This window comes from Microtus oregoni, unplaced genomic scaffold, assembly GCF_018167655.1.
Source record: "Microtus oregoni isolate MIOR12 unplaced genomic scaffold, Mior012 000025F_ref0000491, whole genome shotgun sequence".
Classification (NCBI taxonomy): Eukaryota; Metazoa; Chordata; class Mammalia; order Rodentia; family Cricetidae; genus Microtus; species Microtus oregoni.
In genome coordinates this window covers 10,030,252-10,050,391 of record NW_024543084.1, presented here as the reverse complement: position 1 = coordinate 10,050,391, position 20,140 = coordinate 10,030,252, and the positions used below count along the sequence as shown (strand labels likewise).

Here is a 20,140-nt window from a genome sequence, read left to right as displayed (position 1 = left end):
TAATGACTATCCTCTGAGCCCAATAACCACTAGCTTCTTCAAGTTCAGCTGTGCCCTCTTGCAAACGGTCATCCCCACTGAACCTGTTGACTGTTTATATCCCCCCAATGGGACGCACAGAACCTTCTCCTGGTGATCCAGCCAATCTATACTGCCTGTTGTATGCATTCCTGCCCTAATTGTGCCTGACCTCAAGGAGGGACTAGAATATTAGTCTAGGAAGACAAGTGGGAGTTGTCTCCATCTATGTGGCTGTGGGAAAGCCTTAGCCCTGCTGGATACCTTCCAATGTGGATTTTCTTTTTTAATCGGGGAGAAGCAGCCACACTCAGAAAGTAACCCTTCACCTATGTTCTTTACGTCAGCCCAGTAAATCCATTGGTGTCCTAGAGTCAACTTTAATGGAATCGTGCCTGGGACTGTCATTAGGACCTTAGGAGGAGGGGTAGGTGTTGTCTCCCCCTGGGAAGGAATTTTAGCAACACTCATCTAGTCAGAGAACCCCTGCAGCAGGCAGAAAGGAACATGGGGAGGAGCCTTGGGGCATGCACCAGACCTAAGAGGACGGAGAACTGCAGAAACCACAGAATGTGGTAGCAGGTAACAGGGCAAGGTGGGTCTGGAAAGTTCCATGATTCTAAGACATTGAGTGCTAGCCACAAAGGCATCCTAGGCCTGAGAAGAAGTCAGCACAGTACAGGTGTGGATCATCTCTCTTCCTGCCAGGTCCTCTCCACCTGACCCACACCTCGGAGCACCACTGGAGTCTCTAACCAAAGTGACAAGGGGGAGTGTGGCTCCCTCTCAGAGTCTAGCCATCTGAGGACAAGAGTGAATCCATCAAGTTCAGATGTCCTGTCCTGGGCCCAGGGTTGTACATTGTGATAGCAGAGGGTCCATAAAGTGTGTTCACACCCAGAATTATGGTAAGGTGTCTGATTCTTGCCTCAAGGGAATGTCTGGGCCTGAATTCTGCCCAGAGAACTCCTAGCACCGCTAAACTTCCACCCTGAAATGGAAATGACGATGGAAAGGGCCTAGCAGGCCCATATGCCTGTGTTCTCTGTAGCACCACCCACAATGGCATCAGATGAAGGACATAGCCTGTTCACACTGAGAAGGCTGACCTCTAGGCACACACTTGGGCTGGGTTTGGAGTGATGGCATTTGCATTCGCAGGAGCCTTACCTGTGTGAACAAATCTCTAGCCAGTGAGAAGAAGCCACACTACCAAAGAGCAAGAGAGTGGGGACACTCTGCCTGTTGTGGCAGAGCTTGAGTCTTCTCCTGTCCTCAGATTCCCTCTGAAAGATTGCCTTTCCTTCCTAGATCTCTATAATTTGGGCCATTAATATCCTGGGTCTCCAGCAATCAGGTGCAGCTCTGAGGACTTGTCAACCCCACAACTGTGTGCACCCTATGGCCCATTTTTCTTTGTATACACCCTAATAAACATTCAGAGGAATAATTTTTAGCGGTTGAAAGGAACAAAGCTCTAAGACCCTACTAAAATGTGGGTGAATTGTGGGAGGACATCGGGCTCAGTGAAAGAAGCCTCGCAAGTGGCCATTTTTATGAAATGTCCCCAGTAATTAAAGCCACAGAGGCAGAAAACAGAGTGGCCATCCCTGGGGTTGGGGAAATGGGTATGACTGTCTGGTGGCTACAAGTATGACTTGGTATGATGGATACCAGCACTGTCTAAGAGGCGGGAGGCTGCGTGGCATGGTGACGGTCCCAGACCCGTCAATGCTGGAATCCCACAATCTGTGAACTTTTAGTTTGTCCCTATGGATGCAATGACAGGTTCTCTTTTATTTTGTGACAGGATCTTGCTGGGTATCCCAGATTAGCCTCCTGCCTCGGTCTCCCAAGTGTCGGGATTCCAGGCGTGCACCACCCCACTCAACTCAGCCTAGTACTTTCAAAGAGCGTCTCTCTGTCTCTGACATCATTGGAAGAAAACAAGAAATAATACTTTTTAAGGACTAGGGATGTAGCCCACTACTAGAAAATTTGTTTACTATGCACAGATTCCATCTCCAGGACCAAAGAAAGTAATCAATAAATTGACTTGGGAGATAACCGTCAATAAAGTGCTTGTCATGTAAACCTGGGTTTGAGCCTCTATAAAAAAATCTGGGTGTGGCCGGGCAGTGGTGGCACACGCCTTTAATCCTAGCACTCGGGAGGCAGAGGTAGGCGGATCTCTGTGAGTTCGAGACCAGCCTGGTCTACAGAGCTAGTTCCACGACACGCTCCAAAGCCACAGAGAAACCCTGTCTCGAAAAAAAAAAAAATCTGGGTGTGGTAAAGGGCTGTAATCTCAGCAGCACCAGGAGGTGGGGAGGTGGAGGTAGATGGATTCTTGGGGCTCATTAGATAGCCAGCCTTGCCTAGTCAGTGAGGACTGGGGAGATGGCTCAGATGGTGAAAATCCCTGCTGCACTAGTATAAAGGACTGAGTTTGGATCCTGAGCAACCATATAAAAGCTTGGCATGACCACACATCTGTGACCCCATGTTGGGGTGGAGAGGAAGACAGGATCCTGGAGCTGCATCGGCCTAGCCAATCGGTGGAGCACTAGGTCCTGTGAAAGACCGTGCCTCAAATAGGGTGGGTCAGGCATTGGTAGCACACGCCTTTAATCCCCGGCATTCAGGAGGCAGAGGCAGGTGGATATCTGTGACTTTGAGGCCAGCCTGGTCTACAAAGTGAGTTCCAGGACACCAAGGTGGGGGGAATGGAATAGAATGTGCATGGTGGCGTACACTTTTAATCCCAGCATTGGGAGGCAGAAGTTGAACGTGTGAGTTCCTGGCCAGCCTGGTCTACACAGTGAATTCCAGGACAGCCCAGAGCTAATAGTCTCTGTCTCAAAAACAAACTAAAAACCTGAATGGAGAATGAGAAAGACACCCTCTGTCCTCCACATGCACATGTATACACGCATGCACACACACACACACATACACACACACAATTTAAGGACTAATTGGGGCACTTAGAAGCTATATAGCCCAGAGAGGAAAGGGAGTCTTCCAGCCTTGGTCTTCGTTGTTTAGGAGGAATACAGGACAGTGTCCTGCCATCTCCCAGCAGAAATATCCCAGGACCAAAAGCCAAGCAGACAGAAGTGTGGGGATGAGCTCTGCGACACAGACACACAGAGGGGTGGTCATATACACGGGAGCAGAGGCAACTGCAGGCTGAGAGTGGGCTTGAAACAACCTGCCCTGTGGCACCTTGTCTAAGACATCTGCCTCCCGGATAAAGTGAATTCCTCTGAGAGCCAACCAGTGTGTGGAGCTGTTACACAGCAACTCAAGTAGATCATCCAAGAGTCCAAGGCCCAGGTCGGCTCTTGAATGCCAAAATCTTCCAGGGACATAGGCTAGTGAGTCCCCTAAGAACTATCCTTTTCCCAGGGATCTGTCATCTTATACCGTTCTTGTTTGCTTTTACTTCAGAAGAAGAGTTATTACACAGAGACTACAAGAGGGGAGTGGGTGGTCAATAAGTAGAGCAGTCTGAGACGGGGCTCACTATGTCATTCTGGCAGGCATGGAACTTGTGATCCCCCTGCCTCAGCCTCCCAACTGTAGGTATGCTCCACCAGGCTTCGCTCTATAAGTCCCACTTTTCAACATTCAAAGTATGTAAGTAGAGCCATTCAAGCATAGTAAACCCAGTGCTCAAGGGGCTGAGACAGGAGGATCGACACAAGTTCAAGGCTATCCTGAGTCATATAAACAGCTAGACCCTGTTTCAAAACTAACGAACAATTAGTTATAAATAATCCAGAACATCCAGGTGCATGCCTTTAATTCTAGCTCTCAGGAAGCAAAGGATCTCTGTGAGTCTAAGGCCAGCCTGGTCTATAGGGCACATTCCAGAACAGCCAAGGCTACACTGAGAAATCTTGTTTCAAAAAAAACAAAAAGAAACACACACATACACACACACACAAACCACACACACACACACACACACACACACACACCCCTGCAAGAACTAACCCCTTCTTCTTCCCCTCCCCGAAATGTCCTTCCTTTTCCTGTATAGTGCTGGGGTAGGCGAGGTTCCATACTTTTGAAGAAGAAGGGCTTCCTTGGCCTCTCAGGGTGATTCAGAGAAGCCCATGCCAACAGAAATGTTACTGAAACTACGTAGGTCATTTAAAATCCTTCACAGCCCTTCAAAAAAAAGTACAAAGGAGCAGGTGAATTTATTTTGATAATACATCTTGGCTGGGCAGTGGTGGCAAATGTCTTTAATCTTAGCAATCAGGAGGAAAGGACAGGCGGACCTCTGTGAGTTCAAAGCCAGGCTGGTCTACAGAGTGAGTTCCAGGATAGCCAGGGCTACTAAGAGAAACCCTGTCTCGAAAGACCAGTACATACATATATACATTTTGGTTTAACCAATAAAACCACAGTTACCACTTAACCAACAGTCCACATAAAGTACTAAAAAGACTGAATTCACATTCTTTTTATCATTATTTATATTTATTTATTTGTATGTGTGTGTATGTGTGTATACTCACACATGACATACATGTAGAGGTCAGAGGACAACTAGTGTGAGCCAGTTCTCTCCCCTACCAGTTGAACTTAGTCCAGCTTGGGAACAGGCACCCCACTGAACCATCTCACTGGTATTATGATTATTTGCACTGTGCCTGAACCCAGGGTTGGTTGGCTACACTGAAGGTGCTCAGAGGCCACATGTGGCTCAAACTGTCATCCTAGACAGGAAGATTTAGACTTCAAAACCTCTGCCACCATCAGAGATAAGCAATCCATGGAGCCAGATGTGGTATTGGGAGACGAAGATAGGCTCGGGAATTCAAGGCCAGACCCTGTCGATAAATAAAAAAGGAAATAAGTAAGAGAGGTGAAAAGGAAAGACTGCCACACTGGTGTTCTGTCCCTTGTTGTTAGAGGGGCACCAACTGCGGCTCTGCATTGCGCTGTCCAGTACAAAGAGGGATCCAAGGGTATCTGTGCACAGACCCAGCCAAGGCAGCAGGGCTCCGCCTGCAGCCAAAACCAGTGGAGTGCTGGCATCCTCATGCAGCTCCAGGAACCAACCAGCCACGAGTCTTGCCTTATCCTGAGCCTTACCAATAGGGAAGCTCCATGGGGAGATGATTTTTACCATGTGACTCCAGACCAATCCTCAGCTGCACACGAGGGCCTCTGGTAAAGGTCCCAGCAGAAGTTCTTGGCATAGCATAAGATACATTTCTCTGCAAAGGTATTTTGATACAATACTTGAACACTGCTAGTTAGTATGGTACCAAAAAATGTTATCTTGAGAAACTCAGAGTGAGGAGTTAGGGGGAAACGGGGCTCTTTACTACAGGATCCCCAAGCCTGAATGGGCTATGTGTACTGTGGATCTCTAAAGAGGGGTGTGAGGGAGCTGGAGAGATGGCTCGGTAGTTAAAAGGGACGGTTACTCTTTCAGAAGAACTAGGTTCAATTCCCAGTACCACAAGGAAGCTCACAATTGTCTGTAACTTTATTTCCAGGGAATCCAAGACCTTTATGTAAGCAAAACACCAAAGCACATAAAATAAAAAATAATAATAATAAAAAGAGAAGTCATGGAACCTTCCCAAAGAACTTCTTTATCTTGTAGATCAATGACAGGGTTGCTATCTACACATGTACCTTACACGTGTACCTTAAAGATAGGGTGATTCTATATTCTGCATATGCACCTTAAAGATGCTGTGGCTCTACCCTCTGGACCTGAACTTTAAGATGCTGTGGCTCTACCCTCTGGACCTGAACTTTAAGATGCTGTGGCTCTACCCTCTGGACCTGAACATTAAAGATGCTGTGGCTCTACCCTCTGTACCTGAACTTTAAGATGGTGTGGCTCTACCCTCTGTACTAGAACACTAAAGATGCTGTGGCTCTACTCTCTGTACCTGAACTTTAAGATGCTGTGACTCTACCCTGGTTCCCGACCACTCTCCTGGTTGGTGTTTTCATGTTCTACCTGGCAGCTTTAGGATAAAAGATCCCTAGAGTGTGCTTCTATGTAAGGTGCTGGCCTCTGAGGCCTGTGTGTGGATGGTTTGGCCATAAACATAGAACCGGCGCTCCGTCTGGAGCATGGCCACTTTGCCCTCACCGTGGATTTTAGGAGCATCCCTGAGCAGTCATGCCCAGCATATATAGTTGCTGGTCATCATCCTCACGGTAAGATGGTGACACTGGGCTTCCAGCGGCCAGGCATGTGTGCTGCTGGGCTTTTATGTGCACAGGCCACCCAAGGTGTAGCACAAAATACATGATTTGATGCCTTCACACAATTTTGACCTCATGGTTGTTTTTGTATCCCACTGCTTCAATCTCTACAGCACCATGTAATTTCTATGACTCTATATTTAACACTGTATTGTGTTTCTGATGAGAGTCCTCTGCGCGGGGAGACAGGCAGTAAACATGACTTCTACTGGAGTTGGGATTAAGAAACAAGCCTGACCTAAGCTACTTCTTTACTCGCCACCAACCCTGTCTTCTTAATCTGGGAAAGGGAAGGGGAGAAAAAGGTCACAGACCTTAGCTATAGCAGACTAGGTAGAAGGGATGATACAGAACAAGGTCCTTTCCCTTATCTTAACAGCACTGCTACTGGCTCCTGTAAGGTTGAGGGTTGAGTCTCTGGCCTCAGCTCTTAGAAATCCATCATCTTCCACGACGCCACTGTGCTCAACTCAGGGAGCATTTATGCAGCACCTGATGTCTTCAGCAAGCCCACAACCCTCAGAGGATCCAGAAATAGAGACTTCCCTCAGAGAGGGCTGCTGTGCGGGGGGTGGGGAGGTGGGGGGGGTTTGCAGGGTGTGCAACACCTGTACCTAACTAAAGTGAGGAAGGCTGGAAGAAGCCCTCAATAGCTGGTCAGATTTGTAGGTGGTTTTCTGCTGCCCTCTGCTGGCAGTGTTCCACTACTGCTCCTCTGACCAACAGGATATCCTCCAGATGGTATTTGTGCCCATCCCAAGATACTATTATTCATGCTGCAAACAAGGGAACTGAAGCTCAAAGAGGTGTGCAGTTCATTCAAGTTTATTCACTAGAGCCAGGGCCAAGAGACTCCCAGATCCATGAGAGAGGTCATCTCCGTAGAAAGAATGTAAGAAATCCATCTAGCCACGTTGCCCATCACAATCACTCCAAAAGCAGAAATGGATGCTCAGAGAGAAAGAGAGGTTTGGCAGGCCACTTTTCCAGGATCCCTGGCCAAAGTCAGTTTGGCACCCGGCACCCTTTGTCCTTTCCCTGCCCAGACTCCCGGGGAGTTCACCCATGCAATGCAAATCACCACCCATGTTTCAGATTCACGCGCTGTGTTATGTAATGTTGCTGTGGGGACTACAGAAGAAGTTGCATCTTAATCTCTGTACAAAGGCCTCATCTAAGGTGGGTTCTACATTTGATGCAGACAGCATACCATTTGCTTGAGATGCCCAAGCTGCCTCTGTGGCAGGCCAAACTGAGCTGAAAAGCCCCCAGGGCCTGCCTTGTTTGATAATATCCCATGGCAAATAGCCCTTGATGAGCCTACAGAGCCACATCCCAGGATCCCTTTCCTTGCCATACAGAAGCCTTACCCAGACTGTCCCTTCAACCCTAAGAGCTCCTGCCCCTGCTTTGACGAGTGTCTCACACAGCTCCATGACTGCAGCTCTCTAGTGCCCACACCCGCTCCAGGACAGAGGGCCGGCCTATCTGTCCAATCCCAGTCTGCCATGTCTGGAGTACAGCAGGGGCCTGGCATCACCTTTGAGTGTGTGCTGGAAAGAGGACCCCTACTCTTCTCAGGGACCCCACACAGCTGAGAGATCTTCCTGCTCTATTTGTGGTCCTGGGTTAGTGTGATGTCAACTGTCTCGTGCTTTCTACTTCATCCCTGTTACTGGCTCTGTAATTTAAGGCTGCCTGAGACATAGCACAGGCCAAGCCTATCGCGGGACTCTGGAAACATGAACGTGTACCCATAAGCCCAACCAGGAGGCTACCAGCAGTGCGGTTAACATGAACCATACCTGGAAGGAACCAGGGAGTGGCCTACTGTGGATTCTGAGTCCTTGTTACCTACGGAGATGGTTCCAGAAGTCTAGGACAGGCTGTGATAACCACCTGTTTTCACAGGTGAGGAAATACAATTGTCTAATACCCTTGACTCTCTGGCTTCTAGAATCTTTTTTTAAAAACTATTCTTCTTTTAATGTTTTTCTTAGACTTATTTATTTTATGTATGAGTACTGTGTCTGCATGTACACCTGCAGGCCAGAAGAGGGCATCAGCTCTCATTACAGATGCTTGTGATCCACCATGTGATTGCGGGGTGAGGGGCGGGGGAGATAGGATGAACTCAAAACCTCTGGAAGAGCAGCCAGTGCTCTTAACTGCTAAGCCATCTCTCCAGCCCCCATGGCTTCTAGAATCTTTCAGTACAGTTGGACATAACAGCTACCCAACAATTGCTCAAGCCATTTTATCTATGTTCTAACAGACAGGTGGGCACCCAAAGTGTACTCGTTCCTACGGCGAAGAAAGACTGCGGGCCCCATTCTCAGCAACCCAGAATAGGAATACAGTGGCTAGGGTTTCTTTGGCTGGCACCTTCTGTCCACAGGTCCACCCTCATTCACGTGCCCAGTGAGTACCCAGAGTGCCTAAGACACTATGGATGGAAAGCAGGGCTTCCGAGGCACAACTGTCTGGGTATGGAGTCTCATTTACGAGCAGCCCTGTACTATGGGCATGTGAAAAAGCGAAGCTGGCCTGAAGCTCCTTTCATGCTGCCCACCATTGCCCACAGGGGCCGGGCCTTAACCTTCAAGAAAGGATCTCTCCTCACATTGGGGGCATGGTAGCCGTGGTAGCCCAGATGGCACAATGGTAGCAGCCTGTACATTATAAGGCCTGGGAGCAAATGGCATACAGCTCTAAATCACAGCTGTCTCTGCTTCCCCATTACCCTCAGCCATATTTCCTTTTCGTCCAGGAAGCCCTCCCGGTCGGCTCTTTCTACCCATGGCCCTCGCATGCTTTTGGCTGGGACTTTTCAGGGAGCCCTGGATCCTGAATAGTGACCCTTTCTCCTCTCCAGGTTCTGTGTCCATGCTCAGGGTCGGTCAGGGGCTGAGCACAGTGCCACATGGAGCAGGCACAGACCACCAAGCACATCTGATGCTGGAGCTACATCCAACAGGTGCACAGGACAGAGACTGGAGGACAGGAGCTACCCTCTCTTCACCTCTTCCTCTAGTACACCTCAGAGGCCTGGCCCGGCTCCTCACTGTCAGATAAGAGCCAGCAACGCATGGCCTTCTCAAGGAGTCTATAAGCTCTAGACTAGGGATGCCAAGTACACACCATTTAGGCCAGCACTGTCCAGGGGGACGCACTCCCAGCCACAAGTGGAATTTTATATTTCCTAGTTACATGAAAGAAAAAAACCATAATTTTTAATAGGGGTTTATTCAATTCAACATACTCAGAACACTGCTGTTTCAACATGCAATAAACACTCAGCAATGAATCACTGAATTCTTACTTATCTGTCTAGCATCTCTTATGTTTAGAGCCCAGCCCAGAGTGAACCAGCTACATGTAATCACCCAGAGGCCACCACACCAAACAGTACAGCTACTGGAAGAGGCTGACTGGGTGGAGATACAGCGACTACAACATCACCAACTGTTGGTCATAGGGACAGAAGGGCAGGGAAATTCTGACATGGCCTCCATGCATAAAAATCCTGTGTGCTCTGCGGTGCAACACAGGCTATAACAATTCGTATCGGATGCTGGCTTCATGGGACTGCAGGGAGCTGGAGACACTGGGCCAAACTTCTAACTAGATGAAGAGTCCCCAGGCAAAGGTATCCATGGTGACAGTGGGAACACCCCTAGGCACAGGAGTCACCACGTGCCCTGCCTGCCCCAGGCAGTCCCAGTTTGGGCCTGTTGCACCAACATATACATTAGAAGTAGTCTATTCACCGGGTGGTGGTGATGATGCACGCCTTTAATCCCAGCACTTGGGAGGCAGAGGCAGGCGGATCTCTGTGAGTTCGAGGCCAACCTGGTCTACAGAGCTAGTTCCAGGACAGGCTCCAAAGCCACAGAGAAACCCTGTCTCGAAAAAAAAAAAAAAAAAAAAAAAGAAGTAATCTATTCCAGTCCTCAGCCTGCCCACTGGCTCTCCCGATGCCCACAGAGGTTACAGTCACCAAAGCAGGACAAGTAGGTAGTACAGACTGGGCCTTAAACTGTGTCAATAAGTCTGTGTCACTCAGAGGCCAGACTCACTTGGGCTGCAGGACACCAGCCAAACTACAGACAAGTTAGTCCCGTCTTTACCCTAGGACAGGAAGAAGTTAGAACCCAGCTGCCTCTCTAACATCCTTACTTTTGGGAAACTGGGGGTGAACACTATGTGTTTTGTTATTTATTATTGGTTTTCTCGAGACAAGGCCTTTCTATTATGTAGTTCTAGCCATCCTGGGGCTGGGGGGTTGCTGCTTATCCCTAGGGGCCTAGGGCTAAGTTTACCACGTATTCTCCTGTGTTGAAAGAGGCTGGGAACCTGGCTCTCGAAAGACAAATGTTAGCTTTACAAAGTGACCCACAGTGCCACGTCAGACAGGCTGAAACTGGCTCTCTGAGCTCGCGGCTCTGCTTGCGTGGCTGAGTGCAGGCCAGCTGCACCACACGCCCTCCTCCTCCTGGGTCTGCCAAGACCAGGCGACCTAGCAGACGCGCCACCTTCGTGCCCTCTGGAATACAGGTGAGGGGGCCGGGCCTGGTCACTTCCCAGATGACATCACCCACCTTTTCCAGAGAGCCTCTGCACCGACAGACGCAAGCCTGACCTGCGGATGTCCCTGGTCTAAGAGGTCCAGCGCCCCACCGGCGTGAAGGAGGTTAGAGGACCGTGGTGTCAGACTCGGGCTCCTCTCCTCTGGTAGAGACCCGCGGGCTGCATGAGCGCTTCGGACAGCTCCTGGCAAAGACAATAGCCGGGAGAACTGCACCCCGCAGGCTGTAGGTGAAAGCTGTAACCAAGCAACGGATGCGGCCCCGCGCACGCGCTAGTACAACCCCTAGAAGAAGACAGCCCAGCCAAGCGAACAAGCAGGGTGGCGCAGGCGCAGTCACCACGCCGGCGTCTGGGTTTGGGGGATCCAACGGAAAAGTGGGGAGGAAGAAGGGGAGGGCGGTAGGACCCACTGGAGCTTTGGACTCAGTGGAGTTGCTGGCTTCGGTCTTCCAAGATAGTTTCTCCCCGGGGGGTCTCGTCAAATCCAGAAACAGGAAGGCTGCGGAACAGAACCGGCGTAACCAGGGCGACGTCGGGAGGCGGGGCCGCGCCCTGGACCCGGCAGGTGGGTGAGGGGCGGGGCCACGGGGGTGGAGCTGTAAAGGACTGACCCGAGGGGGCGGGGCCTATGGGGTGGGACGAAGAGATGAAGAGGCGAAAGACTGGAGGAGAACGAGGGGCGGAGTCAAGAGGGGCTCTACGAAAAGAGAGCTCTAGAGGGAAGGGGTGGGGGCCATGGGGCGGGACAAAAGGATGAAGGGGCAGAGAAACGGGACGAGAGAAGGTACGGAGCCAAAAGGGGGCGTGGCGAGATCGCGGCGCAGGCGGACCAGCTCGGAGCAAGGCCAAGGGGGCAGGACTGTGGAGGCGGGGCAGGGGGGGGTGAGGCAGCGAAAGACTGGACGAAGGCGAGAGGCGGGGCGATCCAGGGGCGTGGCGCGCGCTGACGTAGCCGTCGGACACGTCGGCGGCGGCGGCGACCGGAGCCGGATGTGCCAAGATGGCTGCGGCTGCTGCTGGGTACGCGCAAGTTCCCCCTACTGCCGCCGCTGTCTCCGGCTGGGTTTCAGTCCGCGGCGCCTGAGAGGCCAGCCGCAGCTGCGCGGGTGAGGGCCGAGCGTGTGGATCCCGGCAGAGGCCCGTGGGCGGGCGAGGCTGTGGAGGCCGGGTAGGCGCTGTGAGCACCGGGCCTAGCCCGGAGTGGCGAGCGCATCTCAAGAGACGCCGCCAGATCTGGAGAGAACGGCAGTACCGGGTCGCCTGGTGCTGAGACACCGGGAAGGCCACGGGCCGTGTCGCTTTGGTGGGTTGTCCCGGGGCCCGCGATTGCCGGGCCCGACTGGAGGCCGGTGCCGGGTCTAGATTGCGGGAACTGGTTGGCCACTGGGGAAGGTGTTAGCCTGGCCAGACCGTGACGTCTCAGAAGAAACTTGCAACTTGTTTAAAACGAAGGAAGGGGCAGGAAATTGTCGAGCGTGACTTTTGCTGGTTTCTGAAGATTTTTGATTCTCGTTGGCTCGAAGGCTTCCTCTGCAGAGCTGGTGATGAGACACATTTTCATATGAACCAGAGAGTAGGAGCATTTATTTGTAATCCCTTGGCCGGCAGAGCAGGATGTCGCAAGGGAGGTCGTGGATTGTTTTCTATCAAGTGTACAAGAATGTCGGCATGACTGTGGAGCGTCCAGACACTAAGTCCTGCAGAATCAACTCTGGCTGCTTTGCTGATACACATTTTTAAGTGGCTTGTAGAGTGGTCGTGCACCGAGATTTCCTTTCAGATGTGTTAACTCTAGGCATATTCCATCCTGACTATGGCAGTAGGAAACAGCAGTCTCGCAGGTTACTGTCCCTGCGGGTCCTTTTGCAAGTTGCAGCACAGTGCAGCCTCCTTACACGTTTTCTCCACGTACCCTTTCTTAGGGTCTCATTGCTCGAATCTTGGAGATAAGAAGCAAAATAGGGATTGGTTCCTCTTCTTGTGGTTACTCCTGGTGGCATGTATCTGAGTGAATCTCCAAATTGCCCTTGAAATTGTTTTTGTGAGGTGCTGTGCAGAGTTTGAAATTCTGTCCTGATTTAGTAACCGTTTCTGAATGTCACTGTGTCTTCCTCACTTAGTGTATATAGCCCTTCCTCTTCTGTGGATGCCTCCTTCAACATTGAAAGGGTTCAGGTTTAGATTCTGAGTTAGAAGAGAAGTGTTTATCGTGTCTATCTGTTAAGTGTATCACTAGCTGTCACCATGGGGGAACTTGTTGACATAGTGGAACTCACTAATGTGGGTGCCTCAGGCTTACAGTTTACAGTTTTAGTCAGTGACAGTGAGAGGAGGGGATGTGTTTTAAATACCTCAGTTACACAGAGTCAGACTTCAAATGTCTTGTGTAAGTATTATGTAGATAGGAAGCAGCTGAGCTGCGGAACTGGGTTTATGAATAATGCATCTTTGAAATCAGTAGGTCTCTCTGAAGCAGGTGCTTTTTTGAAAAGTACATAACTGGCTGAACAGAATAAAAGTGTCTATAATTCTGAGTTAAATAATAGGCATTATCTTTCTGTTTGTAAGTAAACAAAAGTAAAAGAATAATGGTCCCTGTCTGTGGTAGCACAGGCCTTTAATACCAGCTCTCGGGAGGCAGAGACAGGCAGATCTCTGTGAGTTCAAAGCCAGTCTGGTCTACAAAATGAGTTCCAGTATAGGCAGAGCTACAAAGAGAAACCCTGTCTCGACACACACCCCCCTTGCCCCATTAATAATGTTCAAGTCACGAGATTGTTCTACCTGAAACAAGCATATTGTGAAAAGCTCTGGGCATGGGAGCTGGGGGTTTTCTTTGTAGATGATAGTGTTAGCTCATAAAACAGCTCTTGGTCTATTACTATTGAGAAAATAACTTCAAGTTTCTACAAACAAGAGTATAAATTTAGGCAATTTAGATTATAGTAGTCACCTATAGGGATTAGGTCCTTTAAAGAAGAATCTGTGGGTAGAATCTTGTTAAAAGTAAATTTAAAAGAAACTTATTCTCTCATTCTGTAGATGTAGAAACTAGTTGCAGAGAGAGATAATTGCCCTCAACTGCTCAGTGTATACCCAACCTATTGATAACCTGATGCATCAGCCCTGTACAATGTATTGTATTTTAGTTTAGTTTTTGTTTGTTTTTAATTGTTTGGGGTGTTTGAATTCTTGAGATGAAGGAAGCCTCTGTTGCCTTTTACTCTTGCCAACCAGGTTTTGGGAGGAACATGGAAGAAGTCTTCGTGTCCAGACTGGGTCTAGATCCAGATACACAGGGATGGAGTAGCAGCTCTCTTCTCCTTTTGGTTCGTGTAAAGGGAAACAGCAATTTTCTTTGCTACTTAAAACAAGTTAGAGCCTAACGAACTCCAGCATTGCTTCTAATTGAAGTTCCACTGTAGTCCATGTCATGGTTCTAGTCAGGATAGGGTTCTTTGTTGACATAGGAAGGAGTGTATGTGGGCAGTAATGGAACTGAGTTATAGATTAATAGAACATTTAGATAGGGATTGGCAATCTTTTGTAAATGACTTTACTTAAAATACATCAGTGTTTTGGGTTTTTTTTTTAATCTTGAGTATCAGAAAGATGTTCAAGGACAAAGTGTACATCTGTAAATTAAACTGCCTTTACTTTATTTTTCTGTGGATTAGCTAAACAAACTTTTTCTTGATGATGGTGCCAGGAAAAAGTTCTGACACAAGGAAAGGGGGTTTCAAGCTGCCATACTTGAGTTGTGCCTTGCTCAAAAACAAAAATCACTAGTGAGGATTTTGCCTCCCTCCATCCCCCCCATCCCCCCCCCCCCCCCGCCCCTTTTTTTGAGGTTTGTTGAGATCTGCCTGTTGGAAACATGAGTCCAGTAAAGCTTCAATAAATTTTCTTGGGATTTTTAGTCTCTGCCTTGTTACAACTTCAGTGGTCAGAAGCAACTTTGTTTCGCTTGTTTGAGAGGACAACCCCAGGCATTTCATTTGGTGCAGTAAACATCCTTAGTAACTTTCTTTCTTTTTTTTTTTTTTTATCTTTTTTTAAATTTTTTTTTATTATTATGTATACAATATTCTGTCTGTGTGTATGACTGCAGGTAGAAGAGGGCACCAGACCTCACCACAGATGGCCGTGAGCCAGCATGTGGCCGCTGGGAACTGAACCCAGGACCCCCGGAAGAGCAGGCAATGCTCCCAACCTCTGAGCCATCTCTCCAGCCCCCCTTAGTAACTTTCTAACTGCATTTTAGGAAGTATAAACTCTTCTTTTAAAATGAACATTCCAAAAAGCATGCTATGCATGTTTCTTTCTTAGTAGTGGAGTTGGCTCTTTCTGGATGTGGTAGTTGTGGCTTCGAGAAGGGTCAAGGACTAAGGAACATCTGGTAGTGTGTCAGACTAACAATAAGGTCGTTTCTTGTCCCTGAGGATGTGGGGTGGGGATGGAAGAAGTGGAGTCTTTGGTAGTTAAATGATTGAAATCACATTTAGGCTTTTTATTTTCATAGCTTTATTGATTGCATCCAGGACTGGGATCTCTAGGTTTTATATTCCTCTTCTGTTTTCTTTTTTAGCACAAATTAAAGAAAAACTCGACCTGCCTCCTATAAGCAGCATCTCCTTGTGTGAAAGACTCCAGCATGCAGCCACCACCTCAGGCAGTCCCATCTAGTGTGACTGGACCACCCCCAGCTGGGAATCCTCGGAGCATGTTCTGGGCCAACAGCCCTTACAGGAGGCCAGCCAGTATTAATGCATCGGTGGCTCCCATAACACGCCCATTACAGCCAGTAACGGATCCGTTTGCTTTTAATAGACAGACTCTTCAAAACGCACCACTAGGCAATTCCTCCAAAAGCAACCTGCCCAGTTTGCCAGGCCCAGCCCCCTCTGCTTTTTCTCAGTGGCCTGGTTTGCCTGTGCCTCCCACAAATGCTGGGGATAGCGCCCCAGGACTTCATGAACCTCTCTCACAGCCCAGAGCAGATACCAGTCCATTTCCCCCTGCGTCTGCCCCTTCTTCACTGCCTGGGCCGGAGATGAACCGGAGTGCTGAAGTTGGTTCCAGCTCAGGACCTGGAGTACAGATGCTGTCACATCCATCTCACTACATTCCAGGAGTGGGTCCTGAGCAGCCTCATGGGGGACATCCGAATGACAGTGGTTCTGGACCCGACCAACCCATGAATAGGCACACCCCATATGATGGTACTGTGGCCCAAGCAGCATCTCCTTTCTTCCCTCAGCCACAGATGCCAGGTCAGTGGGGGCCAGTCCAGGGAGGTCCTCAGCCCTCCTATCAGCATCAGTCACCCTGCCCAGAGGGACCTGTTCAAAACATGGGGCCCCAGGTTACCAACTTGCCCCATTTCTCCTCTCAATCTAGTCTATATCAGGGGCCTAGCCATGAGCCCCATGTTCCACTGATGTCTACTCCAGCATCCTTGGCCAGTGGCGAAGGAAATGAGGTAGTTCACTCATGGAGTAGCTTTCCCCCTAAAAATACTTTTGAACAGAACTCCAGAGTTGGGAATATGTGGGCAAGCCCAGAGTTCAGGCAGAATCCAGGAGCAAGTAAAGGGCATGTGCTCGACCCTACCCATGTGACTCCCTTCACTCAGGGAACTAGCCCTGAAAACCAGGTGCACCGTCCCTCAGAGGCTTCAGCTAACCATGCCCAGCAAGATGCAGCCTCTGGAGCTCTCTCAATGTTTTTTCAAGGGGAGGAGACAGAAAATGAGGAGAATCTCTCCTCTGAAAAGGCAGGCCTTGATGACAGATTGGACTCGGATGACTTCTCTTCTACCCTCAGATTAGGCCATCAACCACCACCTGCACATGGACCTGGCAGTGTCTACCAGGCTTTTCCCAAAGGCCCTGGCAGCGAGGCTGCTCAGGAAGGAGATGTACAACCTTATTTTTCTCAGTCTCTGGGCATCCGGCATGACAGACAGACCACTATGACCCCCGCTAGTGATACATGGGGTGATACTTCAGGGGCTGGGACCCACTGTGCTAGTGGGCCACAGTGTGAGAATGTTGAGAACTTAGAATTTGTTCAGAATCAAGAAGTTTTGCCACGTGAGACCCTGAATGTGGATCCCTCTTCCCTGAGTGATCAGTTTCGACATGGGTCCCTTCCTGGGCCAGCTGTCTCCAGGCCTGTTACTGTGGGCCTCCCCAAAGGTGGGGGGCCTAATCTCGAGGCCCCTGATATACCACTGCATCCTACACGACCTGACAGTGTGTCATCCAGCTACAGCAGCCACAGCCACAGAAGTCCTCCAGGATCAGCCAGACCCCAAGAATTGGTAGGCACATTCATTCAGCAAGAAGTTGGAAAACTTGAAGATGATACTTCAGGGAGTTTTTTTAAGCAAATTGATTCTTCTCCTGTTGGAGGTGAGACAGATGAGGTTACTGGGAGCCAAAATTACTGCAGCAGCCTGTCCCAGCCCTCAACCCCAAGCCCTCCAAAACCTACAGGAGTGTTCCAGACAAGTGCAAATAGTTCTTTTGAACCAGTAAAGTCCCACTTGGTTGGAGTGAAACCAGTTGAAGCAGATCGTGCCAACATGGTAGCTGAAGTGAGAGGGACCCAGGACCGCCAGAAGAAGCATAGGGCAGCTGCTGTATCATCTGATGCCACCCCAGGGAACCTAGAACAGCCACCAGATAACATGGAGACACTGTGTGCACCTCAGGCCTGCCCTCTGCCTCTTAGCACCACTGGAGAAGCTGGACACCTGGTTTCGCACACAGCTGGTCCTCCCTTGGATGCTGTTCGCCCAGTGCCTGAGAAGAGGCCCTTGACCAGGGCCCAGGGGCCTGTGAAGTGTGAGAGCCCAGCAACAACTCTGTGGGCACAAAATGAGCTACCAGATTTTGGTGGCAATGTCCTTTTAGCCCCTGCTGCCCCTGCACTTTATGTCCCTGTAAAACCAAAACCTTCAGAAGTTATTCATCATCCAGAAAAGGGAATGTCTGGACAACAGTCCCGGAAACCAGGATCCATGCCACCCTTGCAGAACCAAGACCCTCCTGGTGCTTCTGAAAACCTTGAGAACCCTCCCAAGGTGGGAGAAGAGGAGGCCCTTCCATTGCAGGCAAGTTCTGGTTATGCAAGTTTGCTGTCCTCGCCGCCCACTGAATCTTTGCACAATCAACCTGTCCTGATTGCCCAGCCTGATCAAAGCTATAATTTGGCTCAGCCCATTAATTTTTCTGTGACCTTACTGAATCCTAATGAGAAGAATCAATCCTGGGGAGATCCTGTGGTGGGGGAGAAATCCATAGTGAGCAGCAATCGGGCTCTCAGTGGTGATCCTGAAGAACATGCTGCTTTGTCTGGAGTTCCAACCAGTGCTGTCATTGGCTTATCTTTGCCTAACAATGTCCCTCGAGGTTCTGGGTCTTCAGAAATGATTGCTAGCCAGCCTGCCAGTTTGTTGGTTCAGCGGCTATCCCCTCCAATTGCAAAGAACTCATTTCCTAAAAGTCAGAATCCTAATGCAGAGAAGGGTTCTCCTGAGTTTAATAGCCCTGCTGGAAGTACATGTGTGATGCTAGTGCCACCTGCAAACAGCACCTTGGTACCTAATAGTAATAAGGCAAAGCACTCCAGTAATCAGGAAGAAGCTGTTGGTGCCCTAGACTTCACATTAAATAGAACTTTGGAAAATCCTGTGAGAGTATATAGCCCATCTCATTCAGATGGCCCAGCTTCTCGGCAGTCTTTTGCTAATCATCCCAGACAATCTGGGCCTGGCTTGCATAACCAGGATCATTTCTACCAGCAGGTAACAAAAGATGCCCAGGACCAGTATAGCCTAGAAAAAGCCCAAAAAGAGCTGGTGCCTCCTCAGCCACAGAATTCTCCCCCAAAAGTGCCCCAAGCAGCGTGTCCAGAGCCTCCAAATCCAGAAAGCCCACCCACACAAGGACAGACTGAAAGCTTAACCCAGCCACCAGCAAGTGCAGCTCCAGTCAACATGGGCCAGCAGGTGCCGCCTCAGCCACCACAGTCCTCCAGTGCATCGGTTACATCTACCAGCGCCAGCCAGGCAGCTGTGCGGTCAGACCAGCCATGGCTACACCCACCACCTCCCAATGCTTTTGGTCCAGCACCTCAAGACTTGGCATCTTACTACTATTATAGGCCTCTGTATGATGCCTATCAGTCTCAGTACCCTTCACCATACCCATCAGATCCTGGGACGGCCTCCCTATACTACCAGGTAAGAACAGTAACATTTAACCATCTTTCTCTCCTCACTCTATCCCCTTTTCCTCCTCTCATGCTGTTTTTCTCAAGAGTGGCCCATCTTCAGACCCATGTGGTGCCCCTGAAAAAACGTCTTCCTTGGCCACTAGTGAAGATCTTCTTTCAGAGGGTCCTCAGATGTAGTATGTTGGGTTGCTTGGAATACCAGTGTGGTTTTTGTGTAATCCAACATCTCATTGACAAAAAGAGTGGCATTCATGGCTTGCAGTTTCAGAGAATTGCTTTCCCCTTTAGGGAAAAGCCTTTGTTAGATTGTATGTTTTATTTTGTTGTTGTTGTTGTGCTTTGAGACATTGTTTCACTCACTGTCTTGGCCAAGTTAGCTGTGAATTTAAAATCCTTTTGCCTCAGTATGCCTGGCTTTTTTTTTTCCCCCTTTGGTTTTTGAAGACAGGGTTTCTCTGTAGCTTTGGAGCATGTCCTGGAACTTGCTCTGTAGACCAGGCTGGCCTCGAACTCACAGAGATCCACCTGCCTCTGCCTCCCAAGTGCTGGGATTAAAGGTGTGCGCCACCATCACCGGGCTTATGCCTGGCTTTCGTATGTGGTGGTTTTGTTTTTGTTTTTGACATGCCTCCTTTAGTTCTATCTAGTCTCATATGTGACTAAGGATGACCTTGAAATTTTGAAGTCCTTATCCTGCCTCCACCTCCTGAGTGCTGGAATTACCAATGTGTGCCACTACATTCAACTCTTTTATGTTTTTTAAAACATGTATTTGTGTGCATGTGTATGTGTATTTGTATTTGCATGTGGATATACACATACCACATTACACAATAAGATCAGAAGACAACTTTCAGGAGTTAGTTTTCTTCTTCCACTATGTGGGTTCCAGGGATCAAACTCAGGTCAGCAATTTGCTGGTACCTTTCATATGGTTTTAACAACATAATCAACTCCTGAAACCAACGATGGGAGTAACTTTAGGAGTCTTTTATATCCTTCCTTGAGAATAAAATCATTGAGGGAAAACGTTAGATTA

The 20,140-nt window shown here is 49.2% G+C and overlaps 1 protein-coding gene across 7 annotated transcripts in view; it reads left to right on the top strand.

The window, feature by feature from the left end:
* The first annotated feature begins 11,323 nt into the window (after window positions 1-11,323).
* Sec16a (SEC16 homolog A, endoplasmic reticulum export factor) overlaps window positions 11,324-20,140 on the top strand; it is a 35,933-nt gene continuing 27,116 nt past the window's right edge. For 4 of the 7 annotated variants that reach the window (XM_041674246.1, XM_041674242.1, XM_041674243.1 and 1 more), the window contains exons 1-2: window positions 11,830-11,963; window positions 15,446-19,108. In XM_041674246.1, coding sequence (XP_041530180.1) covers window positions 15,512-19,108 — 3,597 coding nt within the window. In that variant the 5' untranslated portion in view covers window positions 11,830-11,963; window positions 15,446-15,511. Of the gene's footprint in view, window positions 11,423-11,829; window positions 11,964-15,445; window positions 19,109-20,140 lie in introns of those variants that run through there. The other 3 variants (XM_041674245.1, XM_041674241.1, XM_041674240.1) reach the window with 3 other exon arrangements.